Raw genomic sequence first — 24,425 nt, 5'->3', positions numbered from 1 at the left:
GGTAAGACTCCAAAATGTTTGGAATGCTCTGGATCTCAGCAGTAAAACCAAACCCCGACCTCCTGGCTTTTCAGCTGAAGTATTAAAACCTGCAGTTCCCTGATTGTCCACTATAGTCTGTCTCAATGAATGCCAGTTCTTTAAGAGCCCAGAGTTAAAATAAACCACTATTATCTGAGTGTGTGAAGGTGTGTATGAATTCTCAATGTGTGTTTGTATCTGAATCAGAGGACAGCGTTCCTTCTTCCCAAAGGGAGGAGAGTGATCCCTCATTTCTCCTCTTCCTCCGTCCCCTCCCTCCTGTTTTTGCTCCTCATTATTTCAGCTCTCGGGTCATTAAGTCAACATAACAGAGTCGACATCAGCGACACTGAGCTGGGATTAACTCTGTGTGCGTGGAAGTGTGTGTGTGTGTGTGTGTGTGTGTGTGTGTGAGAGAGAGAAGGAGGGCGGGTGGTCTCTGCAGTAGAAATAATAGAAACAGGAGCACGTGTTTTCTCACACAGAGCTGAACTAACAGAAATAAAACCACACTGGCTTCATGTCACGTTTTTTAGCCGAGACAAAAAATTCTGACACCTGAGAGTTTATCAGCCATGATTTTACATCCCCTCTTTTTTTTTTTTTTTTTTATAACATCAAATAACTAATTCAAAGTAAACTTTATGGAAAAATAAAACCCAGTTTGACAAACATTTGTTTAACCTGTGGGGATATTTAAAAGCTAAACGTCCATTAAACTAAACTAACTAAACTGTTAGGAGCATAATTTGGTCATTTTATCACAAACCACTGAACTGTTATATTTCCCAGACTTGTCACAACACATAGAGCACAGACACAGAGAGATTAAAATACCTTGATGACATAATCCTCAGGTACGTCCCTTTGTTTTTGGAGGAACCCAGGAGCAGGTCTGTACCACACTGTGCCAGCCCTGCTTTAAAGTGATGGATGATGTGTGTGTGTTACGCACAGTTCCCCCGCTCCTCTGATCCGTTGGGAAACTTAAATCCACAGGACCACAGTGAAACTGATCAGTCACAGAGAGAGTTTAATGCAACCACAGAAGTTCATAGTTTTTAATTTTTAAATGAAAATCAGATAGGAAAAAAACAAAACAATGGTGTTTTCTAAATTAGACGATGTAGATGCTGATCATCAGATGTGTCCAGGTCAAGCAGCAACATCTGGTCTTAACCTTTTAACTTTCACTCTTAAAATACGAGGAATAATTGATTTTTTAAATCTCTGACGTTTCATCCAAGAAAAAAATGTGTTTTTTTTTTTGTTGCTGGAGCTCTAAGATTAGGAATCCAAAAAAAAAATATTTCAAGCTGTAGAGATGATCCAAATAGTTGAGCAACAAGTTTAAGGGTAAAGGGTTGAAATATGGAGCCAACATGAAAGGGCTAAAAAAAAACTGCAGTTCCTCAAGTGTCCACTGGAGGTTGGCTGAAGAAGCACCAGAAACCACATACACACCTATTCAAAGGCAAGTCTTTGGAGCAGAAATGAACACATTACAGTTTGGTTTGGTTTAAACTAAACATTTAAGCTGGACGTTTCTTTTTACAACCAGTCATTTAATAGGGTTGGGACGATTTGCTATTCTCGTGATTCGATTCTTTTACGATTTTTGCGATTTTTACTATGCTTTTTAAACACCAGACCCTGGGAAACAGTTAAATGAAGATGATAATGTCTACACACTATACCAGGAGCCATATTTTCCCATAAAACGCACATCACGTGACTCAGAGAGAAACATTTCACCCTCTGCTGGAGACATGTGGTAACTTTTTTCCAATCCAGTTTATAAACAAACAAAAAAAAAATTGACAAGGAATCCTAAATTTGGTTTTGTCAAACAAAAAATCCAGATATATCGATTTACCCCATTTAAATTGTTAAAATTATGAGTTTTGCCCATATAAGGGCATGGCTGATTTGACCAACAGGTGGGCACGCTGTAGCTGCCAAAGAGGCTAAAATCCCGCCTCTTTACTTCATTTACACAATAGACTGTATTGGCTATAATCTCTTCCACATCCTCCATCTGTTTCTGAAACAGAGTTTTGAAGCAACAGGAAATGGAAATGAGGCAGGATTTAAGCCTCCTCGCTAACATTCACGCTGCAAAAAACTGTGATCTAGTCAAGTGCTTTTGTCTTATCTTAAGTAAAAATCGTCATGTTATTCTTGTAATGAGTCACATTCTACTTATCCGTCCGGAAAAACGTCATTTCAAGTTGTTTAAAGACAAAAATGAGGTCTGAATTGCTTGTAACAAGTAAAAAAAATCTGCCAATGGAACAAAAGATAATTGCTTGAAAATTTGCTTAAAACTACGATAATGTCTTGATATAGGTAACTTTTCTCTTGTTCCTTTGGCAGATTTTTTTAACCTGTTACAAACAATTCAGACCTCATTTTTTTCTTCAGATAACTTGAAACAAAACTTTTTTTCTGAGGTAATAACAAAAGATTAAAGGAGAACAGAAAAATCTGTTTCTGACGTGAAGCTGTTTGATTGATGACATCTGTGTGTGTCAGGAGTCAGTAAATGAAGAGTGAGGCTGCTGTGAGTTTAGACTTTAGCTTTATTAGTGCTTAGAGACAGGAAGTACAGTGAAGACAGGAAATGTTTTAGTCCATTTACAGTTTCATATAAAACAACTGGAATAAAGAGATCAGCTGAGAGACAGAGAGAAAGAGGAAGAGAAGAAAGGGGTTCACATGTTGTCGGTGTCCTCTTCACTTTTGGCCGAGTTGGGAGAGCTGTGGAGAAAAATTCAACATGTTAACGAAGAGAAACAATGCAGATGTATTTCCAACTGGAGGAGGAGGAGGACAGGTGTTTGATCTCACCTGTTGGATGAATTGAGCAGCGTTGAAGAGTTCACTGCATCCATAAATAACCTTCCTCCCCTGTTTAATCTGAAACACACACACAAATGAAATAAAAAATAAAGTCTGTGACAGTGACAGAAACTTTTGTAACAGCGGTGTAGGGGTACCTTAGCGTAGTCTGCAAGGTTCTGATACTCGATGTAGTTTCCTCCTCCAACCACGAACACGATAGCCTGAAACACAGCATCAGTCACATGATCACACACTTTCATACTGGAGTGTCTGGAAACTGAGGAGTGCGCCATCGTTTCCTTTCCCTCCTTGTTTCTGTTTGTTCCCGGAAAAACTCATACATCAAAGTTCAGTCCAGAGAAACTCACCTCCTGAAACGGGTTCTTGTTCCTGGGGATGGAGCTGAGGAGGAGAAAAAGAGAAGAGATGATGGTGAGACACTCCTGAAGCTGGTTCAGCTTGTGAAGTGATTAGAAATGTGCGTCAGAGTGATACCTCTCACTGCCTCGCAGCATCTTTGGATCGAAGTATCTGTAATCGTCTGTTTCCTGCAGGAGTCAAAGACAAACTGTCATCAGACAACTGAAATATCACTCAGGAGTTAATTATTATCAGTTTAATATTTTTCTACTTTTCCACGTTTGATGCTAAGCTAGGCTAACTTCACGCTGACACGCTGACGATGTGTGTACACATCGCTTCACTCCTCACTGACGGGTTCAACTTTTCTCTGAATCTCTGTGAAAGCATCTCTTCAAATAACTCAACATCGTGCGCTGTCATACCTCCTCTACACACACACACACACACACACACACACACACACACACACACACACACACACACACACACACACACACACACACACACACACACACACACACACACACACACACATGCTCACAGATCTGATATAGGGAGAATGTGAATGTTTCTATTTCTTTCATCCTCGTCCCAGTCCTTCCTCCTCCTCCTCCTCCGCCCTCCAACACAACAGGATCTTTGTTTGTCGTCTGAAACTCCAGACGCTGAGAAACATGCAGTGTGAGTGTGAGTGTGTGTGTGTGTGTGTGTGTGTGTGTGTGTAGAGTCAAACCACTGCACAAGATGAAAAGCAATATAACATTTTCACTCTGACATCCTCGCTGATCTGTGTGTTAAACTGAGCACGAGTTTACATGTGTGTTACATTACATAATAACACTTTACCTCAACATCAGCACCTCTGTGTATTAATGTGATCTCCCAGAATGCACTGCAGTGTGTGTTAAACTCACAGCAGGAGGAAAATACTGTTTTAAAAAAGTCACCTTAGGTTCACTAACAGTGTAAGCAGAGTTTTTCTTTCATGTCAGTATTCATCCGCTGCAGAAAATAGTCCCCTGAAATTTAAGTGTGTTTCTTCAAGTTGGCTCAATCTTAGACTTTTCTGAGGAACCTGCTGAGCCTTTTTAATCTGAAATCTAAAATTAGGAGTTGGTCTAAAGATTTTCAGAGAAAGTTTGAGGGGAAGTGAGTCAGAATACCAGATTTACTGAAAGTAAGAGGAGCAGAAAGAAGAGCTGTGGGTTCAACTTCTCTTCTTACATTAATATTAGACAATGTTAATCAATGTTTCTCAGTGAAAGGTAATGGAAAGTGGTTCATATGTTTTTTTTTAATTTATTTGATGAATAATGGGAAAAGTGACAAAACAATAATGAAACTCACAGGATGAGACTTCATCTCCATCAGGTTGTCCAGGATCCGAGTGACGGGAAGGTTCTGGAAGAGACGAGGGAAGAAGAGACGAGAGGATTACATCTGTGAAGTTTTAATCATTTGTCTTCCAGGAGAAACTCAGCCAAAAGTGATGCCTGAGTTGCCTCGAAAGAGGACGAATGAAAAGTACATTTTGTTTTTTGTATCGAAATGTTTTCTTCTTTAAAAAACACCTCATACCACATCTGTGGTATGAGACACTTTTGTCCAATGGGACATACAACAGTAGCAAGAATTTAGACCAAAGGACAAACCTTGTTAGTGCAACAACAGTGCTACAAGTTATTTAGCTGCAGGTGCTGCCATTAAGTGAAATATTTTAAAAAAGTATAGAATAATGTAGCCATTGCTGCAACAATATACTTCAACCTTTAACAACATTCAGTAATTAGTGCTGAAAATTCACTAAAAGCTGAGTCTGAGACCTACTGACTCATTCTACCCCTGAGGACAAAGAGGAAAAGGGTCAGATTAAGGGTCTAAGTGTTCCCTGAACAGATGAGTCTTCAAACATCTCTTAAAGTAGAAAGGGACTCTGTGGATCGTATAGAGTTAGGTAATTCATTCCACCATTTGGGAACAACAGAGGAGAAGAGTCTGGCTAGAGATTTGGAGCCGCACTGGGCTGGGAGCACCAGGCGTCTTCCACAAGCAGAGCGTAGTGGGCCAGAAGGAGTGTAGACCTGGAAGAGGGACCCCAGGTGGGCAGGAGCTGTAATTATCAATGTTTTGTAAGCCAAAAAAAGAGCTTTGAATTTGATTGGAGCTGCCACTGGAAGCCAGTGAAGAGAGATTAACAGCGAGGTGACATGTGCTGCTTTGGGCTGGTTAAAGACCACATGTGCTGCTGCATTCTGGGTAATCTGCAGAGGTTTAAACATCTTGCACTTTTAAGGTGAATGAGCCCCAAATTATGTTTAATCAAGCAGATTTTACTACTTTTTTCATCTGAGTATTCTCATGAAATGCTTGAAGAAGAGAGACCTCTGGGTTTTGTGCCAAAATGTTTCAGTCTTTCACTTTTTCAGTTTGCTTTTTTTGAGTTTCTGTTTAAATCTTTTTGTTATTTTTGGACTCTCCAAAATATGGTGAAGATTCTATTTTTCCATCGCTGGAGACGTGAGCGAGGAAGAAATCTGTAAATCTGTGTCATCGCCTCCATCCAGTCCACTCGGAGAGTTTGTGATGTTTTGACTTCAGCTGGTCTCCGTTCAGCTCCTGGATGAAGAAAACAGACTGTGTGTGTGTGTGTGTGTGTGTGTGTGTGTGTGTGAGTGAGTGTGTGTCTGACTGTTATAAATGACTACATGTTGGTGCCAGTTTCACCCTGAAACACCCCTTCATCATCCTCCCTCGCTGTCATCATCACCGTCATAGCTGGAGTCCAGGAATGAAGAGTTTGCTGTCACATTAGGAGCGCTTCATTTAACCTTCTAGCAGAGGCAGGCGGGTGGAGTGTGGTGTTTTGATGGAGCAGCAGGTTAAATAAAGCATGCAGAGGTTTTAGACTTTAGAGTCTGTCAGAGAAAACCCTGAGAGTTTTGTTGGAGCTTAACATCGACTCATCTCTCCGATCAGAGCGGCTCTGTGGAGTCTGGAGGATGTTTACATGAAGTGATGCTGCAGAACTCACATGCTGTTTGAGCACCAGGTTCTTCACTCCCTCCATCACAAACTGAGAGCCTGTGTTCATCACTCTGGAAAACAACCTGAGGGGAGGAGAGGAGGAGGAAGAGGCAGAGGGAGGGGAGAGTGGGGAGGAGGAGGAGGAGGAGGAGGAGGAGGAGGACAGGGTTAGGCTGGTAATCTTGTATGAAATATTGCGAAGAGGTGAGCAGCAGTCTTACTTAGATCACAACCAAAAGTTTTATTAATCTGTGATAAAAAGAAACAGTTGAATCTAAATGTGTCATGAAAACATTTAACAACAGGCTTTATGACAGATTACCCCATGGGTTTGACTCCACTGTTGCCGTAGTTTGCTGGGGTGGCAGCCATCTTTGTAAACGCCCTGCAAAGTACAAGAGAAGAACAAACATGTGATGACTTTTCTTGTGTCTTGTATAATGTACCTGTGAGGAGACGTTATTAAGGATGAAACAGACTCACTTCCACTGCCTGATGTAGTTTAGAGGTGAAAGGTCGCAGCCTGCATCTGACAGCGCCTTCTTATACTGCTCCAAATCGGTCTGAAACACACACAGAAAATCTGTTAACCCCAGGCGGTCAGCACAGAAAACAAGATCATATAGATTTTTTTGCTTTTAAAACCTCAGATTTGGTGTTTTGGTGTTCGCTAAAATATTGGGAATTTGTTAGCATGTCACATCGCTAGCTGATCTTCATGCTAGTCAGATTATTTGTCTGATATTTACAATAAAAATCTCCAAAAGGCTCCAAAACTATGAACACAGTTGAGTTCAGGGACTGAATTAGCTGAGGAGGACACCGAGCAGCTCCCACCTGTCAGTCAAAGAGGCCACGCCTCCAATTCTCCCTCCCTTTAATCTTCAATCTGCTGTAAACAGGTGAGTTGTTTACAAATTCAGCCGTAGAGTTGTCAAGAATAGAAAAAAGAACTTTAGAGACATAAACTGTTTTTCTACCAGGTTGTATCATTGACTGTATATAGTATGTATGTATTGTCTGTTTGTCTGTGAACAACATAACTCAAAATGTGACCAACAGATCTTGATTAAATTTTCAGGAAATGCTCAAAATGGGATAAGGAAGAATTGATTCAATTTTGGAGGTGATCTGGATCATCATCTGGATCCAGGACTTTTTTAAACGATTCTCTATCATTGTGAGATAGGGCTGTTTTCACCATATGTGTAAATAACTCCACCATAAATGGTCAGATTGCTTTGCAAAACAATACAAGACAAGGTCACCATAATTTCTGACAGATGTAAAAATATGATCCAGATCCTGGAAATCTTCTGGATACTAAGATCTGGAATATGAAATATGTACTGGGTCATCATAATTTACAACACTGTTAGGAAACAAATTATCGTACAAACCTGCAACTAACACCAAATTGTAGCAGACAGTCTGCTGAAAGGCAGTGTAACATTAAAGTAGGACTAAAGTGTTGGAGACACTCACAATATACTTGGTGGGGGTCTGCACTCTCTGAGTGCTTTTCTAGTTTTCTTTTTTTTTTTTTTACTTTAGAGAGTCTAATCTCTTCATGGCTTTCCACTTCTGACATATTTTTACTCCCCGAAAAAAATTCTCAAAAACGGCAGCTGTCAATCGTTAAACGTGACGTAGGAAACTTTTCAGAAAAAAAGATGACTTGAATTCAAGGTAGCCAAATGATATCTTCAAATCACCACAACAATCGGATCTGAGAAAAGTTTCTATGAGGTGTATTAATTTTTCAAAGTGTGACCGCGGCCCATCTGGAATGACTGGAGAGACAGAGTTTTTGACCTATACTGCAGCCAGCCACCAGGGGGGGCAGTTTTTGTGGCGACCCTACTTTGAGCCAAGGAAGATGATGTCCATTTTTTTTACAGCCTATGGGCAGTAAAGACATTTATTTCTGCTCCTACAGTAGAACATGGGTTTCTATGGGGACTGACTCACTGCTGGAGGCAGCATCTAGTGGACACTCAGGGAACTGCAGCTTTTAGCATTTCTTCTTGCATTCTATCTGAGGTTAGTTGTGGTGCTGCTCAAAGACTTTATCTCAGCTCATTTCCAGCAGGATGAAAAATTCCCCCTTCAACTGTTTCCGACCTACAACCAGCAAAGGTGATGTAGGGTGTACTGTTTTCTCTTCAGCGGTCTCCTCCTGACGGGACTCTCAGTAGGAGCCGCTGAAAGATTACGCAACACCCGAGCCACGTGAGAAAGAGTCAGTGAAAGAGCGTGTGTGGTTGTTTTTCGTAGGCCTGAAATCCCACCACATCGCTCAGAAACTCCCACAGCGCTCTGGAGACTCTGAAGCAGATACAGCCGGGAGAAAAGGGTGAGAGGGAGGTCTGATAAGGGGGAGAGAGATCAAAGAAAAGGGAGGGAAAGGAACAGAGAGGAGGCCAGGAGGAAAGAGATGACCACAGATGACAGGAAGAAAGGGGGAGAAAGAGAGAGTGGGTGGTGATGAAGGGTGAGGAGGTAAATCCAGGGTGATCCATCATTCAGGTGGATGAAAAGAAACAGGGAGACTCATTTCTTGGCGGAGGGGAGAGCTGTCACACTGCCTGTCAGCGGGGGAAGCTGAGAACGAGCTGAAACGCTGGACTAACACTGAGAATCAGAGTTTACAGCGAAGGTCTCACAGTGTCTGAAACGTGTGTTCTCTTTACTGAATCAACCATCACCTGTTACTTGTCAGTCATCGCCTGTCAGAGCAGTTACACAAGTGGACGTGGGTGGTGAAGCAATAGATTTAGAAGAGGCGTAAAAATATGCTAAACTCCCCTCAACATTAGATATGATATAAGAAACTTTTCATGATGCTAGACTTGAGATTTTTAAAACTTTTATTTTTGATAATCTAATTGTGGATTTTTTCCTAACCCCTTAAACTTAAAAGTCATTTTTCAACCAGAAATATGGAGGGTATGCACGTGATGTCACAGCAAGTGGAAGTTGCGGCGGTCACACCCACTGAGTGGCAGAAAGAAGGAGATGAGTTGCAGGGTCTAATCTCTCGAACAACATCAAAAACTGGGGAAGAGCTGCTGCACAACTGATTGGACAAACATGTTTGAAAAACAATCAGAGCTTTACTCTGACAGGTGAATGAACTGATGGATCACTGCAATTTTCAGAAACAGTCCAGGCAACGAAAGCTGGATTTGGGGTTCCCATTTTGTGTCAGTTAAGGTTAATTTATGTTGTGTTTTTGGGTTAAATCATTCCTTAAATTACAAAGTCTCTAAATGTTAGAGTTTTTTTGATTCAGCTATATTTTTCATAACTAAAACAGATTTGTCTTTGTGTGATTATGAACATTATGCTTGACATGATTTGTAAATGGAGGCTAACCCAGTTTTCCAAGTAAGGGGGAACTCCAGCACAAGCAGCTGTATACTTAAATACTGTCGGGAAGACTATATGTCTATTAATTTCTACAGTCTATGTTAAATACCAAAAGTATGAATAGATAATACACTGTATACTGTAAATTGAATCATATAGAGGCTTTTGTAGCTTTCAGGATTTACATTAAGTGTTTTCCTGGCGTTGTAATCAGGTACAAATAAAAGCCAGGATATGATTTCTGGCCACATGCCGATGTTGGTGGACCCCTGGTTCTTTGGTAGCTTCAACAAATCAATGTCGAGTCCAACTTTCTCTAATTTCATGTCATATTCCACAGTTTTCCCTGAGGTTTGTTTTGCCACTCAGTCCAACTGAAGTGGGCGTATCCCTGAGGGGAAGTGACGTGAACCCATACCCTCTATAAAGAGCTTTAAGTACCAGGAACTTCTCTTCAAGGAATTTAATGGTTCCCACTGTTGCCGGGGTTTACACTTCACCCAGAGTCTTGTGAAGATTTTACAAATCAGGTCGGTGACAAATGGAGGAGTAATAACAGTAACTGCACTACACCTCCAGACCAGCAGAGGGCATTAAGACAATACTTTTCAAAAGAGATGATGACAAAGAAAGTGGCGACAGGCTGACATTATCATGTGTGATTTTACAGTTAGGTTGTAAGCATGGAGGAGAATCACTGTGTGCTGGTTTTGATCGTGCTACATTGCACCGGTGTTTCAGTTGGAAGAGCGACCCTGTTAACGAGAGACTTTCCCTCTCAGATGTCACTAGATGATCTTTAAACGCTTATCGAATCAAAAACTGTGTGGGATGCATTCTCACAAAACTTCTTTGTTTCAACAGCTGTTGTAAACTCGACATCCACTGACACATTCAGCTGAAGGTCTCCAGTTTACAGGGTCACTCTTTAAACTGGAACATCGGGAACTGATATAAAGACGACCAATGTTTCAGAGTTACTAAACCCCAACCAGAAGGTTCCTGGACCTTTGGAAAGTTCCCCCCTCCAAAAAAATGAGGAAATTTTACCAGGATATCAACTATCCTGGAACTAAATTTAGACCCTGGTTCCTGCTGCCATCTCACAAGCTACAGTTACAGCCTTCATTGAATTTTCACCTAAAATTTTACATTAATCAGTAACTTTTCCATACCATACCATACCCACTTTTAAAAATAACCACAGCTGTAAGCAAAGTGCTGCACAGGTAGGTTAATGCCCACTGAACTTTAAATATTTTATTTTTCTGTAAGTATTCCTATTTTTTACATTTTTATGTTTATTTTTATTTTATTCTATTTATTATTATTATTAATTTTCCCCAAATATATTTTTTGTATATATGTATAATTTATATCTAAACTTTTTCTATATTCTATCTGCATTTTCTTTATCTTCTTGTTAACTGTTGGCACCAACACACCAAGACAGCACCAACACACCAAGACAAATTCCTCGTATGTGCAAATGTACTTGACAATAAAACTTGATTCTGTTTCTGATAAAAATAAAAAGATAAAAACTGATAAGAAAACCAGCCACATAAAAGAAAACATACTAAAAAACTAAAAACATTTAAAAGCAAATAAAAGGGAATAAGATCAGGCAAGGAAACTAAGTCTCACAGAGGTTAAAAGCCAAAGAATAAACTGAACCTGTCCCACCCAGAACTCATAACCTCATCAGGTGACATCACTGGAGAAGTTTAACAGCATCAGCGCAGAGTTATTTCATTTTATTATTTTTTTTACCTCTGTTGCATGATCTATGTATGAGTAATAGGGACAGACGTAACAATTATTTCTGCAGGTGTTTCAGCAGAGATCTCTGCCCACAGCAGCTGCTGGATACCTGGACTCAGACACCGACCGACCGCCTCCTCTGAAGAGCATCTGACTCAAACTCTTCCTGCAGATTCGAGACTTCTGAAACCTGCCGACTTCTTCAATGAACAAAGCCGATCGTGGAATATGTTTGATGGATGGAAAGAGCGAAGTCCGGGTGTCTTTACGGTCACACTAAGACAAATAACAGTCACAGTCTCTGTCACTTCATGAAGGATGTGTTACCTTTTCTGCCAAGCTAAACCTCATCCAGCTGTGTTCCTGTTACAGGGACTCTAACAGGCCTCTCTGTTCTCGGAGGAACTTGGCGCTGACTGGGCTATCTTTGTTCTACTTCTGGCTCATGATGAAATTATGGATGTTGAAGAGCCAAGATGATGCTTCTCGTTAATAAAAACGAAGCCATTCATATGTATGGAGCGGTTTTGTGGACCCGAGTGTACGGCGGACTCTTAACCATCTCTAAAAACCATTTCTGCTGTCTGCCAATCCACAGTTGGTGATGTAAGCTTCCCCTGAGCTGCTCTGGTTTCAGTGTTGGTAAAGAAGCCAGGCGAGGATGATGGAAGGAAATGGAGGACAGTTACCACAAAACTTCGGTCTGATTGAATTCATCCAAAGATGAAAATCTCACAGGGGAACTTTGAGATCTTCCTGCACAAATCCTGCCAAAGAGAAGCCACCAAAACCTGATGTTCTGCTGCCGGCTGACATGGTGTTCTTGTTGGCTCTTTCTGTTTGCTCTTACTCCAAATCCGTCTTGATAAATCCCATTAGCTGTGCCGACCATCGTCGAAATAAATCTCCTGTACAGATGGTTTCTGACTATTCTTAGCCGTTTTTCCACCTTTGTCAGTGCTGGAGGTCTGAAATGTTTTTGGGGAAAGTTGCTTCATCTCGTCACGACTGAAGAGAATGAGGGGCTTTGTCTTGTCTTTAATTCCCTTGTCCCCACAGATCGTCATCCATCCTCTTTGTCTCTAATTTGTGCCTGAAGTAAACACTGAACCCACAGGAGAGTCACACAAAGTTCCCTCAACAGTCACAGTTTTATTCTTTGGTGTGAGGTTTTGTTTTGGCAGCACTGAGACGCAGTAAGACAGCGACCACAACCCCCAGGTCCTTGTATCATCTCTGCTTTTCATATAGCTCAGATAACTCTCATCATTCCCATCACAATACCTCATCCTGCAACAGCTAAACTCAGCTTAATGACTGAAGTATCGTGGACAATTGGGCAATTTTTTTACCTTTATTATCTGAAGAGAGACAGATGATATGGGGCAGAGAGTGGGGAGAACTATGGCTTTGCATCAGCCAAAACCACCAGACTAATGGCGCCTCTTTTACAGTGAATACTTTAATCCTAAATTTTACTGGTCTTCAAAATCTGATCACAATTGATTAGGGTAACCATACTTCCTCTTTTGCCCAGACATGTCCTTTTTGGTTTTACAAATATGCCCAGAGTACAGTAGTCAGTAGGTGTAAGCCAGTTTACTAAAGCAATAACACAAATTCCATTGTGTTGCCGCTTCTGCATTTGTCTTGTGGATTTTGCATTTGTTTTTTTGCTCTTGCAATCATGTAACAACTTTTGCATTTGTGTAGTGGCCCTTGCATTGTGTTCTACCTTTTGCGTTCATGTTTTGGCTTTTGCATTTGTTTTTTTGCTCTTGCAATCATGTTGCAACTTTTGCATTTGTGTTGTACCTTTTGCATTTGTGTTCTGGCTTTTGCATTCGTGTTGTAGCTGTTGTATTTGTGTTGTGGCTTTTGCATTCCTGTCGTGGCCTTGCATTTGTGTTGTGGTTTTTGTGTTCATGTTGTGGCTTTTGTATTTGTGTTTTTGGTCTTGCAATCATGTTGCAACTTTTGCATTTGTGTTTTTGCTTTTGCATTGGTGTTGTAACTTTAACATCTATGTTGTAGCTTTTGCATTCTTGTGTAGCTTTTGTATTCATGTTTTTGCTCTTGTTTGTGTTGTAGCTTTGCATTTCTGTTCTGGCTTTTGCATTTGTGTTGTAGCTTTTGCATTCGTGTTGTGGCTTTTGCATTCATGTTTTTGCTCTTGTTTGTGTTGTACCTTTTGCATTTGTGTTCTGGCTTTTGGATTCATGTTTTGGCTTTTGCATTTGTGCTTTTGCTCTTGCAATCATGTCGCAACTTTTGCATTTGTGTTGTAGATTTTGCATTCTTATGTAGCTTTTGCATTCATGTTTTTGCTCTTGTTTGTGTTGTACCTTTTGCATTTGTGTTCTGGCTTTTGGATTCGTGTTGTAGCTTTTAGCATTCTTGTTGTAACTTTTGCATTTGTGATGCAGCTGTTGTATTTGTGCTGTGGCTTTTGCATTTATGTTGTAGGTTTTTGCATTCGTGTTTTTGCTCTTGCATTGGTCTTGTGGCCTTTGTAGTTGTGTTGTAGCCTTTGCACATGTGTTTTTACTCTTGCATCTATGTTGTAACTTTTGCATTTTTGTTGTGCGTTTTGCATACATATTGTCATGTTTTGTTTGACACAAAATGCAGATTATTTGACCTGTCAGCTGAGCTGTCAGGGAGGTTGTGAAAGGAAATGTGTCAACTAAAGACAGAGGGGTGTTTCTGTATTCTGTCACAGCTGCGGTAGACGTGATGGCTTAACTACGGCATACTAAAAGGGTCAAAGTAGCGCTTGATTAAAGTGTGAATTTCTGATCTTGACTGCACATTAACAAACATTCTCCAGTTTCAAAGCAAGCGCTGTGTTTGTCTTTGAAAAATGTCTCTCCACAGACTGAAATTGAATGTTTTCAAACTGGCTGACAGACAAGTTTAAAAACCCAAACAAAATGAAAGTCAAATTCTCGGATCTTAAATCGATTCTGCTCGGTGCGTAGTGTTTGGTGGTTTGTGTAGTTGTCGTGTGTCAGGTTGAGTGTCGGTCGTCTCCTGAGGTGATCTAAATCACATTCAACAGAACAATTGAGACGTCAGAGCCAAGTGGTGACGGTTAGGGTAAAGCTGGCGCGGTGACTCATAATAAAATACGATGACAGCTCCAACAGCACACATCTGAAGACCACATCCATCAGAGCCGCGGCTTGGAAACCAACTTTTGTTTTTGAGCCTTTGGAGATGCAAAGTGGATCAGAAGTGAAAACATGTTCTTTAACTTGGAAAATATTTGAAGCTGAGTTCTGAAAGAGCCAGACTTTACTCATGGATGTTATTAGTTACACTTACTTAGCCTGCTGTGAAAGGAATCATTGTTTGGGCTGCACAATAGAAACCAAAGCACCACCAGAACAGTCTGCAGGTCTTTTGCTGCATCATGAAGTACGACACACCTGGGAAAACCTTCTCGAAATCTCAAAGATTCAACATGGGAGAGATTTGTTGGAGGCAATTGTGTTTCGGCAGAAATCCAGAGCTTTAAGGGAACAGTTGATGCATCACATGTTGAAATTTAAGCTTGAAATCTTATCGGTTTTAAGCCATTTTGTGTCAGTGTGTTTACCTGCAGTGCATGTGCAGAAGACAAGAGAAATAATGTAATTCACACAGAGTAAGGAAGAGTGTGTGTGAGTGTGTTTTACCTCTGAAGGAGCCTGTGGCGCAGTGATGTAGAAGATAAGGAACAGTCTCATTTTGTCTTCAGGGGTACCGGCTGATAAACACAGACATTTGCACACATTAGTTTAATCTGTGAAAGCAAATGAGGCTCTTTCTGTGTGTGTGAGTGTGTGTGTGTGTGTACCATCTGGATCACTGATGATGTCCAGGAGTGATTTGTCTAAAGTCGACTTGCTCATTAGTTTCTCTTCGTACTCAAAGTAAACGTCCAGTTTCCGGCTCTGAAGACACAAAAAGCATCGAGTCAGTTTACTTTCATTTCGTCCTCCAGTGCACTTTATCGTAACATAACATGTATCTGTACCTTGATGTGGTTGAGGACAGCTGTGGCCACGTTGGTGTGCAGATCGATCAGTCTTTTCTTCTCCAGCAGCTCCGGCAGAGAGCTGCAGCAGATACATTCAACATATTATTACCAAACAAATCCAGTGTGTTTTACGCCGAGAGCATCTGCAGTAAGAGGCTGTGATGTTCTGGGTTGAATGGAGTTGTGCAGACCTGACAGCAGAGGTGAGCTTGGCTGTGTTGTCTGACAGCATGCTGATGGCTCCTTCATCTTCTCCTTCTAAACCCTGTAGAGACACACAGAGCAGGGATTAACACATGGATAAAAACTGGACTTGTGGTTTGGACAACGGTCAGACTGCCACCATCTTCAATTGTTTGTGTTTTTCTGTGTGAATGTCTCACCATGATACTCTTCAGGCGTTTGACTTCGTCCTCCTGGGCCCTGTAGGTGTCCAGCTCCTCCTGGACTGACTCGGCCACCTCTGGGAAGGGACTGTGACAATAACACACCATGTTACGCCACATTTCAAACCAAATAATCTCTTATTTTATGTCTCATGATTAGAAATAAAAGAATCTTAACACAGGAAGCTCAAGTTAGTGACTCTGTCATGCTGTTATTTTAGTCTTTTTCCTGTGTAACACAAATTCACAAAGGCCATGTAGGATCCTTTAACTTTTTGTAAGAAGAGTACTTGGGACTAAAAGTTTCTGGTACTTTCAAGAAGCTTCAAGTCCCTGTGAGAACTTTCCGTTAGGTGTTGATTGCAGTGACACCGATTGCTGACATTGGCATCATCACCCACTATCTTAACTCAGAAGTAAATTATATTTTTCAGTAGGGTCTGGTGGAGGTTGTGGCTGCCTGTTGCTCTCTTTGTCTGTTTCTCGTAATTTTTTTTGTCTCTTTTTCGTCGTCTTTGTCTTTAGAGTGGGTCATTACTTTGTATGGTTCGTTTGTTTTTACTACTTTTGCTCCTGTGTTTGTCTGGAGATCCTACATGTAACCATGGCTGCATTGTTTACATGTGAACTCAGCTGTTAGCAGCCTGTAGCATGTCAATGCTAACTGGTGCAAGGCCTGATGTTTCCTCACAAGGTGAGGAGAAGGAGGTGAGGACGACGTGCTGGTTCTAAGGTGTGAGCTAAGAAGTGACGACATTGATCGTTATTGGGAACGTAAGATCTATCTCCAATAAGATGGACGGGCTAGCTGTGCTAATCCAGCAACAGAGGGGATACCAGAAGGCAGAGCAGCATTATGCTATTCACAGACATGGCTAACAAAGCTAACATCAGACACCAACGCCACATTGGAAGAGCTTCACCTGCTGTGAGCAGACAGGATCCAGGAGACAGAGACTGAACAGACTGCTGAAGAAGCTCAGTCCTGGACCCTGTGGAGGTGGAGGCTGGCTGACTGGACAATGATGGACAAACTGTCAGCATCTTTTTTCTTATGGACATTTTTACACTTTCTATACACTTTCTTACTTTTGTTATCTTGATTGCTGCTGTGACTCCTGAATTCCCCCTCTGGGATAAATAAAGTATTTTCTATTCTATTCTTTTCTATTCCATTCTAATAACAGGGTCGTAAACTACTGTGGGTGAGAGCGGTGTGCTCTTTGGATGGGAGCTCAGCATGAATGTGAGGAGAAGATGTGAGATGACAGAGACATAGCGAGACGCTGCGGTTCAGAAAAGTTCAGGCAACTCATGCTCCAACTGAGGATGTGCTGTGGTAGTTCAGAGAGAAAGAGCAGCGTAATTGTGAGAAAAGAGGATGGAGATCATGGAGAGGATCAAAGGATAGAGATGAACGCGATTGAAATAAGTGTTTTCTCTGTTTTTTTTTTTAAATCAAAAACAGGAAGAGAGACATGAAAGATGAGAGTCTGCTCTTCTTAGATTGTTTTGGTGTTTTCATGTAACAAGCATATTTTGAGATTCTGCACAAACCTGGATAGAAAACGAACTCATGGCAGAATAAATGTTTATAAAGACACAACATAAAAACCTGGACCAAAACTCTGGTGTGTGAAATTGTCTGAAAGTAAACCGTGTCCATTTCTCTGACCTGCCCTTGTGTTTCTGCCAGAACCTGTCAGCGGCAGTCAGGTCGTAGGTCTTTCTGTTCTTCTTCTTTGGTCTGGCACCGGCAGGAGATGGCTCTGTCCCCTCCTCCTCCATCACCACCCTGTTTAACTGGAAGTCCTGATGAAGAAAATTGAACAAACATGATCTTCAGTATTGGATTTCTTGCGCAGGATGGTTGTTTTGGTGAGTAAAACTGTCTGTATCTGCTTGTACCAGTGAGCCATCTCCTGTCAAATAATTGGATTTTCCTGTCAGTCAACCCTTAAAATCTTTACTGAATCTCGCATGAAACCACCAATAAAAAAACAAAGTCATCATCCTGCACATTTATGCTTCTGATTTTCCAAAGTGGAGTCTGATAAATCAACATAAAACCTGATCCGAGACCAGCAGAGGGCACACACACAGGGCTAAAGCCTCACCTGGGATGAAGTCCAGACCAAAGACAGGCTGAACAACAGCTCATCGCTGTGAATAACACCAAAGTAAATCCTGACAGAAGCCGAAAGGGAGCAGGAACCTGAATCATAATATTAGCGCTGCTATGGGAACAGAAGACGGATGAGGGCTGAGATTTAGTGCTGGGATCCTGTACCCTGCTGAGTTTGTGCTGGCCGAGCTTTTTCGACATATTTGAAGGGAAGAGAGCAGAAAGCTGGAGAGTGTGCAGCCAGTGCTTGGCCGCGGTGATATTTGGATTGACATCACCACAACAAAAACTAGATCCTGGTCGAGATTCTGGATCTTTGGATCTGGACGTTTTTCATCTGTCACTTAGGAGAAATGAAAACGGAGGAGGATGTTTCGCAGCTGTTTCCAAGAGAAATCAACAAATCTGGAGTCTGACTTCTGACTTTCTCAATGTGTTGACAGTCAACGAATTACACTACAACCTGGACAGGGAAATGTTTGTGCGATACCACTCCATATCAAATGATCCCAGTCACTGTAAAGGTCTACAAATCCCTTACAAGGACTTGATCAGAAAGAAAAAATCAGGGTCTTGTGTTTCATCAAAACTGAGCATCACTTTAAGTCGTTATAGCATAAAATATCAAATATTGGCTGTCAGTAATTAATGTTCACTTAAAGAGAAACAGGAACAGGACTAATCTGAAGTTTTGTGATGTCTGATTTAGGCGCTGTCTACTCAGCCAAAGATCCTCACTGAAAGAAGAAGCTCCACTCTGTTATACTAAACCAGAGTGGACAGATCTTAACAGTTTTGGATGAAGCGATGTCAGTTATGTCTGATTTTATGTCGACAGTTTTTATTTCACTGCAGCAGATTTTCTCCATCATAACTCAGGCTGCAGATAAACCTCAACACACACTGAATTTTCCTCCACAGAAGAAATAAAATCAGTCCTGGAGGATAAATAAAAGCTTTATGGACTTTAGAGGAGACGTGTTTTCACACTGGATTTGCCAGGTGTTATGGTGGCAGAGTGTGTGTGCGAATGTGTGTGTGCTGATGATGTATTACATAATACACCCATGTGGCTCTACATTCCAGTGCTGTCAGTATTAACCTCAGCACCGCAGTAGCTGACAGCATCCTGGCTCTGCATGAAAAAATGTGAGACGGTGTGTGTAAATGTGTGTGAGTGTACAGTGGGAATCCCTGCACACACACACACACACACACACACACACACACACACACACACACACACACACACACACACACACACACACACACACACACACACACACACACACACACACACACACACACACACACACACACACATCCTGTTGAAAAGTGAGAATGCTAAACAAAAAGGTTTGTGTCCTTATAGAGGATCTTTGTCTCTGAAAATCCTTCCTGAACAAATTTAACTGAAAATGAAGCTTGTCAAAAAATACCAAAATTTTTTTTAGCAGGAAACATTTGTGACTATGTTTATATTTTCTGAAAATTAGAAAACAACACTGTTGTTCTGTTTTTCTGCTTTGCTTGCATTAGCAGTGGACGCTCCCCTTGCTTCCATTCAATTGCTGTGTTTCCATTACAGCTGGAAGTTTGCAAAAGCCTCAATATCGCAATTAAACGTTTTTATGCTTTCGTGAGGTGGCTTTTCAGAAGTTTCAATAATGTAGTTAATCCCAAAAGTGCAATGTGAACACCTTTTTTCGCAAAAACATTTTGCGTTGTCATGACAACGGACATACCCCACCTTCTCATGTGTGTCCACTGCCACACATACAGACTCCTGAGTTCATATTGTAACAGCTCTGCTGTTAGTTGTATTCAGTGCACATGTTGATGTTTTTATCCGCCAGTAGTGAAGGCATCGGGACGGGCAGCTGTGAGCTGATCAGAGTCAAAGTGCAGCAGGAAGGAGGGGCAGAGATGTGTGTGTGTGTGTGTGTGTGTATGATGAGAGAGCAGACGAGCTGGAGATGATCATTTTCATTTAGTGTTTCGTTTATATCTGTTTTGAGTTGGTGTGATCAGAGCAGACGTCAGGACAGACGTTACGTATTATTTATTAGAACTGTGCGCAATTCTAGTCGTAATGGAAACAACGGCAAGGCACCATTGTTCCCTATCAAAACTTCTGATATATTGATTTTATTTTGCGAAAATGTTGGCGAAAACGGAAACACACCTTATGTCTCTCAATCACCGCCCTCCATCTTTTACTCCCTTCAGCTTTAGACTGAGATATGACTGAGCAGAGCATCTTTATGTTTTGATTCTCTCAAAGGTAAGAAAAAAACAGATTCCACTGTATTAAATCATGTGGTGTCACTGTGAGCTCACCAGGACGTCATGGATCAGAGCCTGATAGGTCCAGGTGTGGTGGAGGGGTGTGGCCATGTCCACGTTACGGTCGGCCAGAACAAACAAAGGCCTCTGGAAGCTAAACAGAAGAACAGACTTTAAATCAAACAATGACACAAAGAGTCCACATCAGACCTTTGAGTATTCCTGATAAAACTGCAGTGGATTGTGGTAAAATGAGTTTGATATCACTTGAGTGGGTTTGTTTACCTGAACTGTCCGGCTGCCATGTTGTCTCCAGTGAACAGACTGTTTCTGGCGTCCCGAAGGTTCTCCCGGAGTTTCTTATCCAACTTCTACAACACACACAAAACAATTTAAGACAGGCATGAAGCACAGTGAGCAGTGCGGAGGCAGGTGAGTACGTTTGAAGGAAATCAGAGAGGTAAGCAGGACACAAGACTTACCACAGCGACCATTTCTGCAGCGTTTCCTCGGGGACAGCGAATAATCGGCACGGCACCTGATCAAAAATAACAGCAACAAAAACTGTTTTAAAAAACAGATTTTCTGATTCCTCACCCTGCTTTGTGTCATCTCATAGAAAACAGTTCAGGGAATCAGTCTGATCATCCAGAACAACACTCTGAGGGTTTGCTAAATGCTTCCATCTAGTGGACAGAAATAGAACAACAGTGCCTCATCAAGGGGCTTACAATCAGAATCAGGAAAAAGACTCACTAAATTAAAAATCTCTTTTCCAAGAGTGTCCTGGCCAAGACAGCAGCAGCAAAGTTACATTTCCACCACAGACACAAATACACACTATACACAACACAGCATGAAAATGTGACAAATACCTCCAGGAATTATAAACATCATCTAGTGACAGTGACATAGGGAGTACAAGAATGAGAGAACTAACAGTTGCATGATGAGCAGGGTGTGCACATAGATCCATCAGTCTGCTGAAGACACTGTAGACACAAACAGACTCACCGAGTGTGACGAAGAAACAGAAGAGAGAGTCTACAATGGTGTCCATGATGGCCTCCATGTCTGTGTCCTTGATGTCTGCTCTGTTGATGGCTGCAGGGAGACATGGACAGATTTAATACTTTTTGTTTCTCACAGAAAACACTTTATGTTTGGCCTTTTAGCCGATTGTTTATGTTTGTGTGTTACCGTGGTAGGAAATGAGCTCCTTGTTTTGATGGCAGAGCACAAACATGTCGTCCTCCAGAGTGATGAAATTCAGGTACTGATCATACACCTAAAAATACACACACACATTCATTGTTTAATTTCCAAACGACTTCTTCTGCAAATGTGTTGAATATGAATTCAGTATTAAGAAAAACACGATAATGTTCATCAAGTAGACGTTCTCTGGTGAATGAACAGTAGTAACCTTGGTGACTTGGCTGACGGCGTTAGCAGCCAGAGCAGCGTTGGCGATGTCTTCCAGTTTACTTCTACTGATGGCAGAGATGAAGTTCAGATAATACGACTCATAGAGCTGGCTCCTCAGGTCCTAAAACTCACACACACATGTACAAATCCATCATGCAATCATAGTAAAAATTCATTGAAGGACAAGCCTATGGATGTTGTTGTGATTAAATAAGACTGTTAATGATGGTTTTTGTAAACAGTGTCAGTGTGTGTAAGTACCTGACATATCCTGGCAATGTTCTCCTCTGTGGGCATGACGAAGTAGATGGCTGGAACGTCTGGGATAGGATCTCTGTCTGAGCCAAGCAGACTGAAAAAAAAATGATGTTAAAGTTTGATTTGATAAGAACTGAAGATTCATTCAACATACAAACAGAAAAAAAAGCACAAACAAGCTACAGCCTCTGAGATGTAAAGTTGAATTTAATATGAGAGAAGAAGGGAAGGAGTGTAGGAGTATGTGTCTCTTACAGGTGCAGGGTGATGCCCATGTCTCTAAGCTCTTTGACAGACAGGAGCGGGGAGATGATGTCCTGGCCAAACCGGTCGTATACCAACACCTGGACACACAGGAAAAAAAAACAGACAACATTAAATATTTAATCACAGATGAGACAAATGACTCAATTTGGTGCCCGCAGTAGATTGCCATCGGCCCAAAGTGCAGTTTACAGACAAAGCCACAACTCTATTTAACTTTATGGAGCGTAGCTGCGTTATAAGGACAAAATACAAAAACTGTCAAACAGGAAAAAAATTACAAAGGTCAGAAATTCAGAGCAAACACTGAGATGCTTTTTAGCGAATCAAGATACAGACATCTGCAGGACATTAGGTATTTTCTTATGTTGACACAGTCCAGTTTGGACAAACATTGGTTGTATAAGTGTGTGTTTAAGTGTGTATTTTACCTTCCATACTGGCTCAGCTGTTGTGTTCTTCAGAGGAGGAGCGTTGAAGTCAAGCATTCGCTTCAGAGCGACTGCAGGAGCAAAAACACAGATGGTTAATCAAATAGTCCCTTTCTCTTACATGCAAGAATTCAATAAATGAGTGCAAAGATGTTGTAGACTGGTTAATTTTTATACAAGAATACATATGGTCTAGGTTTATATTCTAGTTTCATTATTTGTTTAAATTTTACTAGAAGTTTTTCCCAGAAGTCTTTGGTGCTGCAGAAATCTGTTTTTCTCTACTACTGAACCTCTCAGTGCTGCATCTTCTGTACTGATGGTTTGTCATGTTATTGAGTTGTTATTATAATATTAAAGAGGTTAAGGTAATGGTGAAGTACTGTGTAACTATTCAGACATAATAATTTTCAAATATGTTACATTATGATTACTTTTTAAGAAAATAAACCATCCCGTTCTACTTTTTTTCTTTTCTTTTTGGCTTGTTTTTTTTCTTCTGGGATTTTGGTTAAAGTAAATACTTCAGTAATTATTGTGTATTATCACAACACAAACAGATTAGTCTGAAACGACACATATTTATGAATGTGATATGAATTGGGTATTATTTGATGTTTTTATAATAAGAAAGGTTGAGAAAATACAACATCTATCAGATATTAAATGGTATCTTCACTAGCAGCAGCATGCTAGCTTCGCCTAGCCAGTACAGGCATTGGAAAGCTAGCAGGACCAATAGCTGATGAGCTCAACAACTGGTCAACTCTTTGGTTAACTGGTCAACACCCTTCTTAGTTCATAATTCTCCAAACTTAATATCAGTAAAAACAGTTTCTGTTTCTGTACTGACACTGAAACGTCAGCTCATCACTTGAACTGACGGCTGCTTAGACTGAGGATTGGTTAGTTAGCTGGTTAAACGGTCTAACCAGCTAACCAACTATCTGCTGTCAAACTAAGGGTTACTGTAGAACCAAGCAGTCCGTTAGCACAGCTGTCTTTCGCGAAAATGAATCTTTACAGAAGAAAAGAAGAGTTTGACAAACCGATCTGCTTCTCCCGGACGGACGCCGCCATGTTTGATGTTGTTGGTGATGACGGAGCGTCCGATGACGTGGCAACAGTACGACGTGAGCAAAACGTCAGAGAGAAGCCAAAAAATAAGACGTCTTACTCGAACTTTTTTTTCTCGATGAATCAAAGTCTCTTTCAAGATTTTTTTTTTTTAATTTAATGAGCTATTTCGGAAAGTTTTGCTTTGTAACGAATGGCAAATCTTACCCTAGAGTACTATGACTGTACCACTGTACCTAAACGAAGAAAAACGTACAGCTGTAGTATTAACAGAGGGAATCAAAGATCTATTGAGGTCTCACTCTGCTGAGTTTTCTGAAGGCAAAAAATAAACAACACAAAAAACAGCTTAACCAGAGCCAGTTGTATTCCTACTTTAATTTACAGATTGGTGACTTTCTACATTGCACTTTTTAACCTAAACATTTACATATTTCTAAGAAAGTTTTTTTTTTCTCTTATTTTAAACTCCCCTGTAATTTTGATATTTACTGTATATTTATTCATGTTGAACAGAGATTATTTGTATTCTTTTGGAAGATACTTGGTGAATAAAAAAATGATCCTGATTCTGATATGCTGGAGATATATTTACGGGTTTTGCCATGGTTCTCTAACTGCGGTCCCTGGGTCAGATATATTTCTCTGCAGCAGCTGGCATATAGTAACATTATATATATAAAAATATTTCGATACTTTTATCAATAAAAAGTGATTGCATCATAAAAGAAAAAAGGTTCTGATATATAATAATATGC

The 24,425-nt window shown here is 40.8% G+C and overlaps 1 protein-coding gene across 1 annotated transcript; it reads right to left on the bottom strand.

The window, feature by feature from the left end:
- Positions 1 to 2,585: 2,585 nt before the first annotated feature.
- Positions 2,586 to 23,718, bottom strand: scfd1 (sec1 family domain containing 1). Its single transcript, XM_074692806.1, has 25 exons — positions 23,640 to 23,718; positions 22,591 to 22,661; positions 22,151 to 22,239; positions 21,899 to 21,989; positions 21,636 to 21,758; positions 21,410 to 21,497; positions 21,224 to 21,313; positions 20,692 to 20,747; positions 20,495 to 20,580; positions 20,264 to 20,363; positions 17,474 to 17,610; positions 15,796 to 15,886; positions 15,604 to 15,677; positions 15,410 to 15,491; positions 15,230 to 15,326; positions 15,069 to 15,139; positions 6,736 to 6,815; positions 6,575 to 6,637; positions 6,260 to 6,335; positions 4,576 to 4,629; positions 3,361 to 3,413; positions 3,234 to 3,267; positions 3,021 to 3,086; positions 2,872 to 2,940; positions 2,586 to 2,781 (listed from the first exon to the last, which is right to left on the bottom strand). Exons 1-25 carry the CDS (start codon positions 23,668 to 23,670, stop codon positions 2,758 to 2,760), a joined length of 1,896 nt encoding a protein of 631 aa, XP_074548907.1. The 5' UTR covers positions 23,671 to 23,718; the 3' UTR covers positions 2,586 to 2,757.
- Positions 23,719 to 24,425: the final 707 nt, after the last annotated feature.

Source organism: Halichoeres trimaculatus, unplaced genomic scaffold (genome assembly GCF_033239565.1).
Source record: "Halichoeres trimaculatus isolate MK-OKI-2021-1 unplaced genomic scaffold, fHalTri1.1 fHalTri1_scaffold_17, whole genome shotgun sequence".
NCBI lineage: Eukaryota > Metazoa > Chordata > Actinopteri > Labriformes > Labridae > Halichoeres > Halichoeres trimaculatus.
The sequence above is the reverse complement of the archived record's forward strand: the minus strand, read 5'-3'. Positions and strand labels throughout refer to the sequence as shown.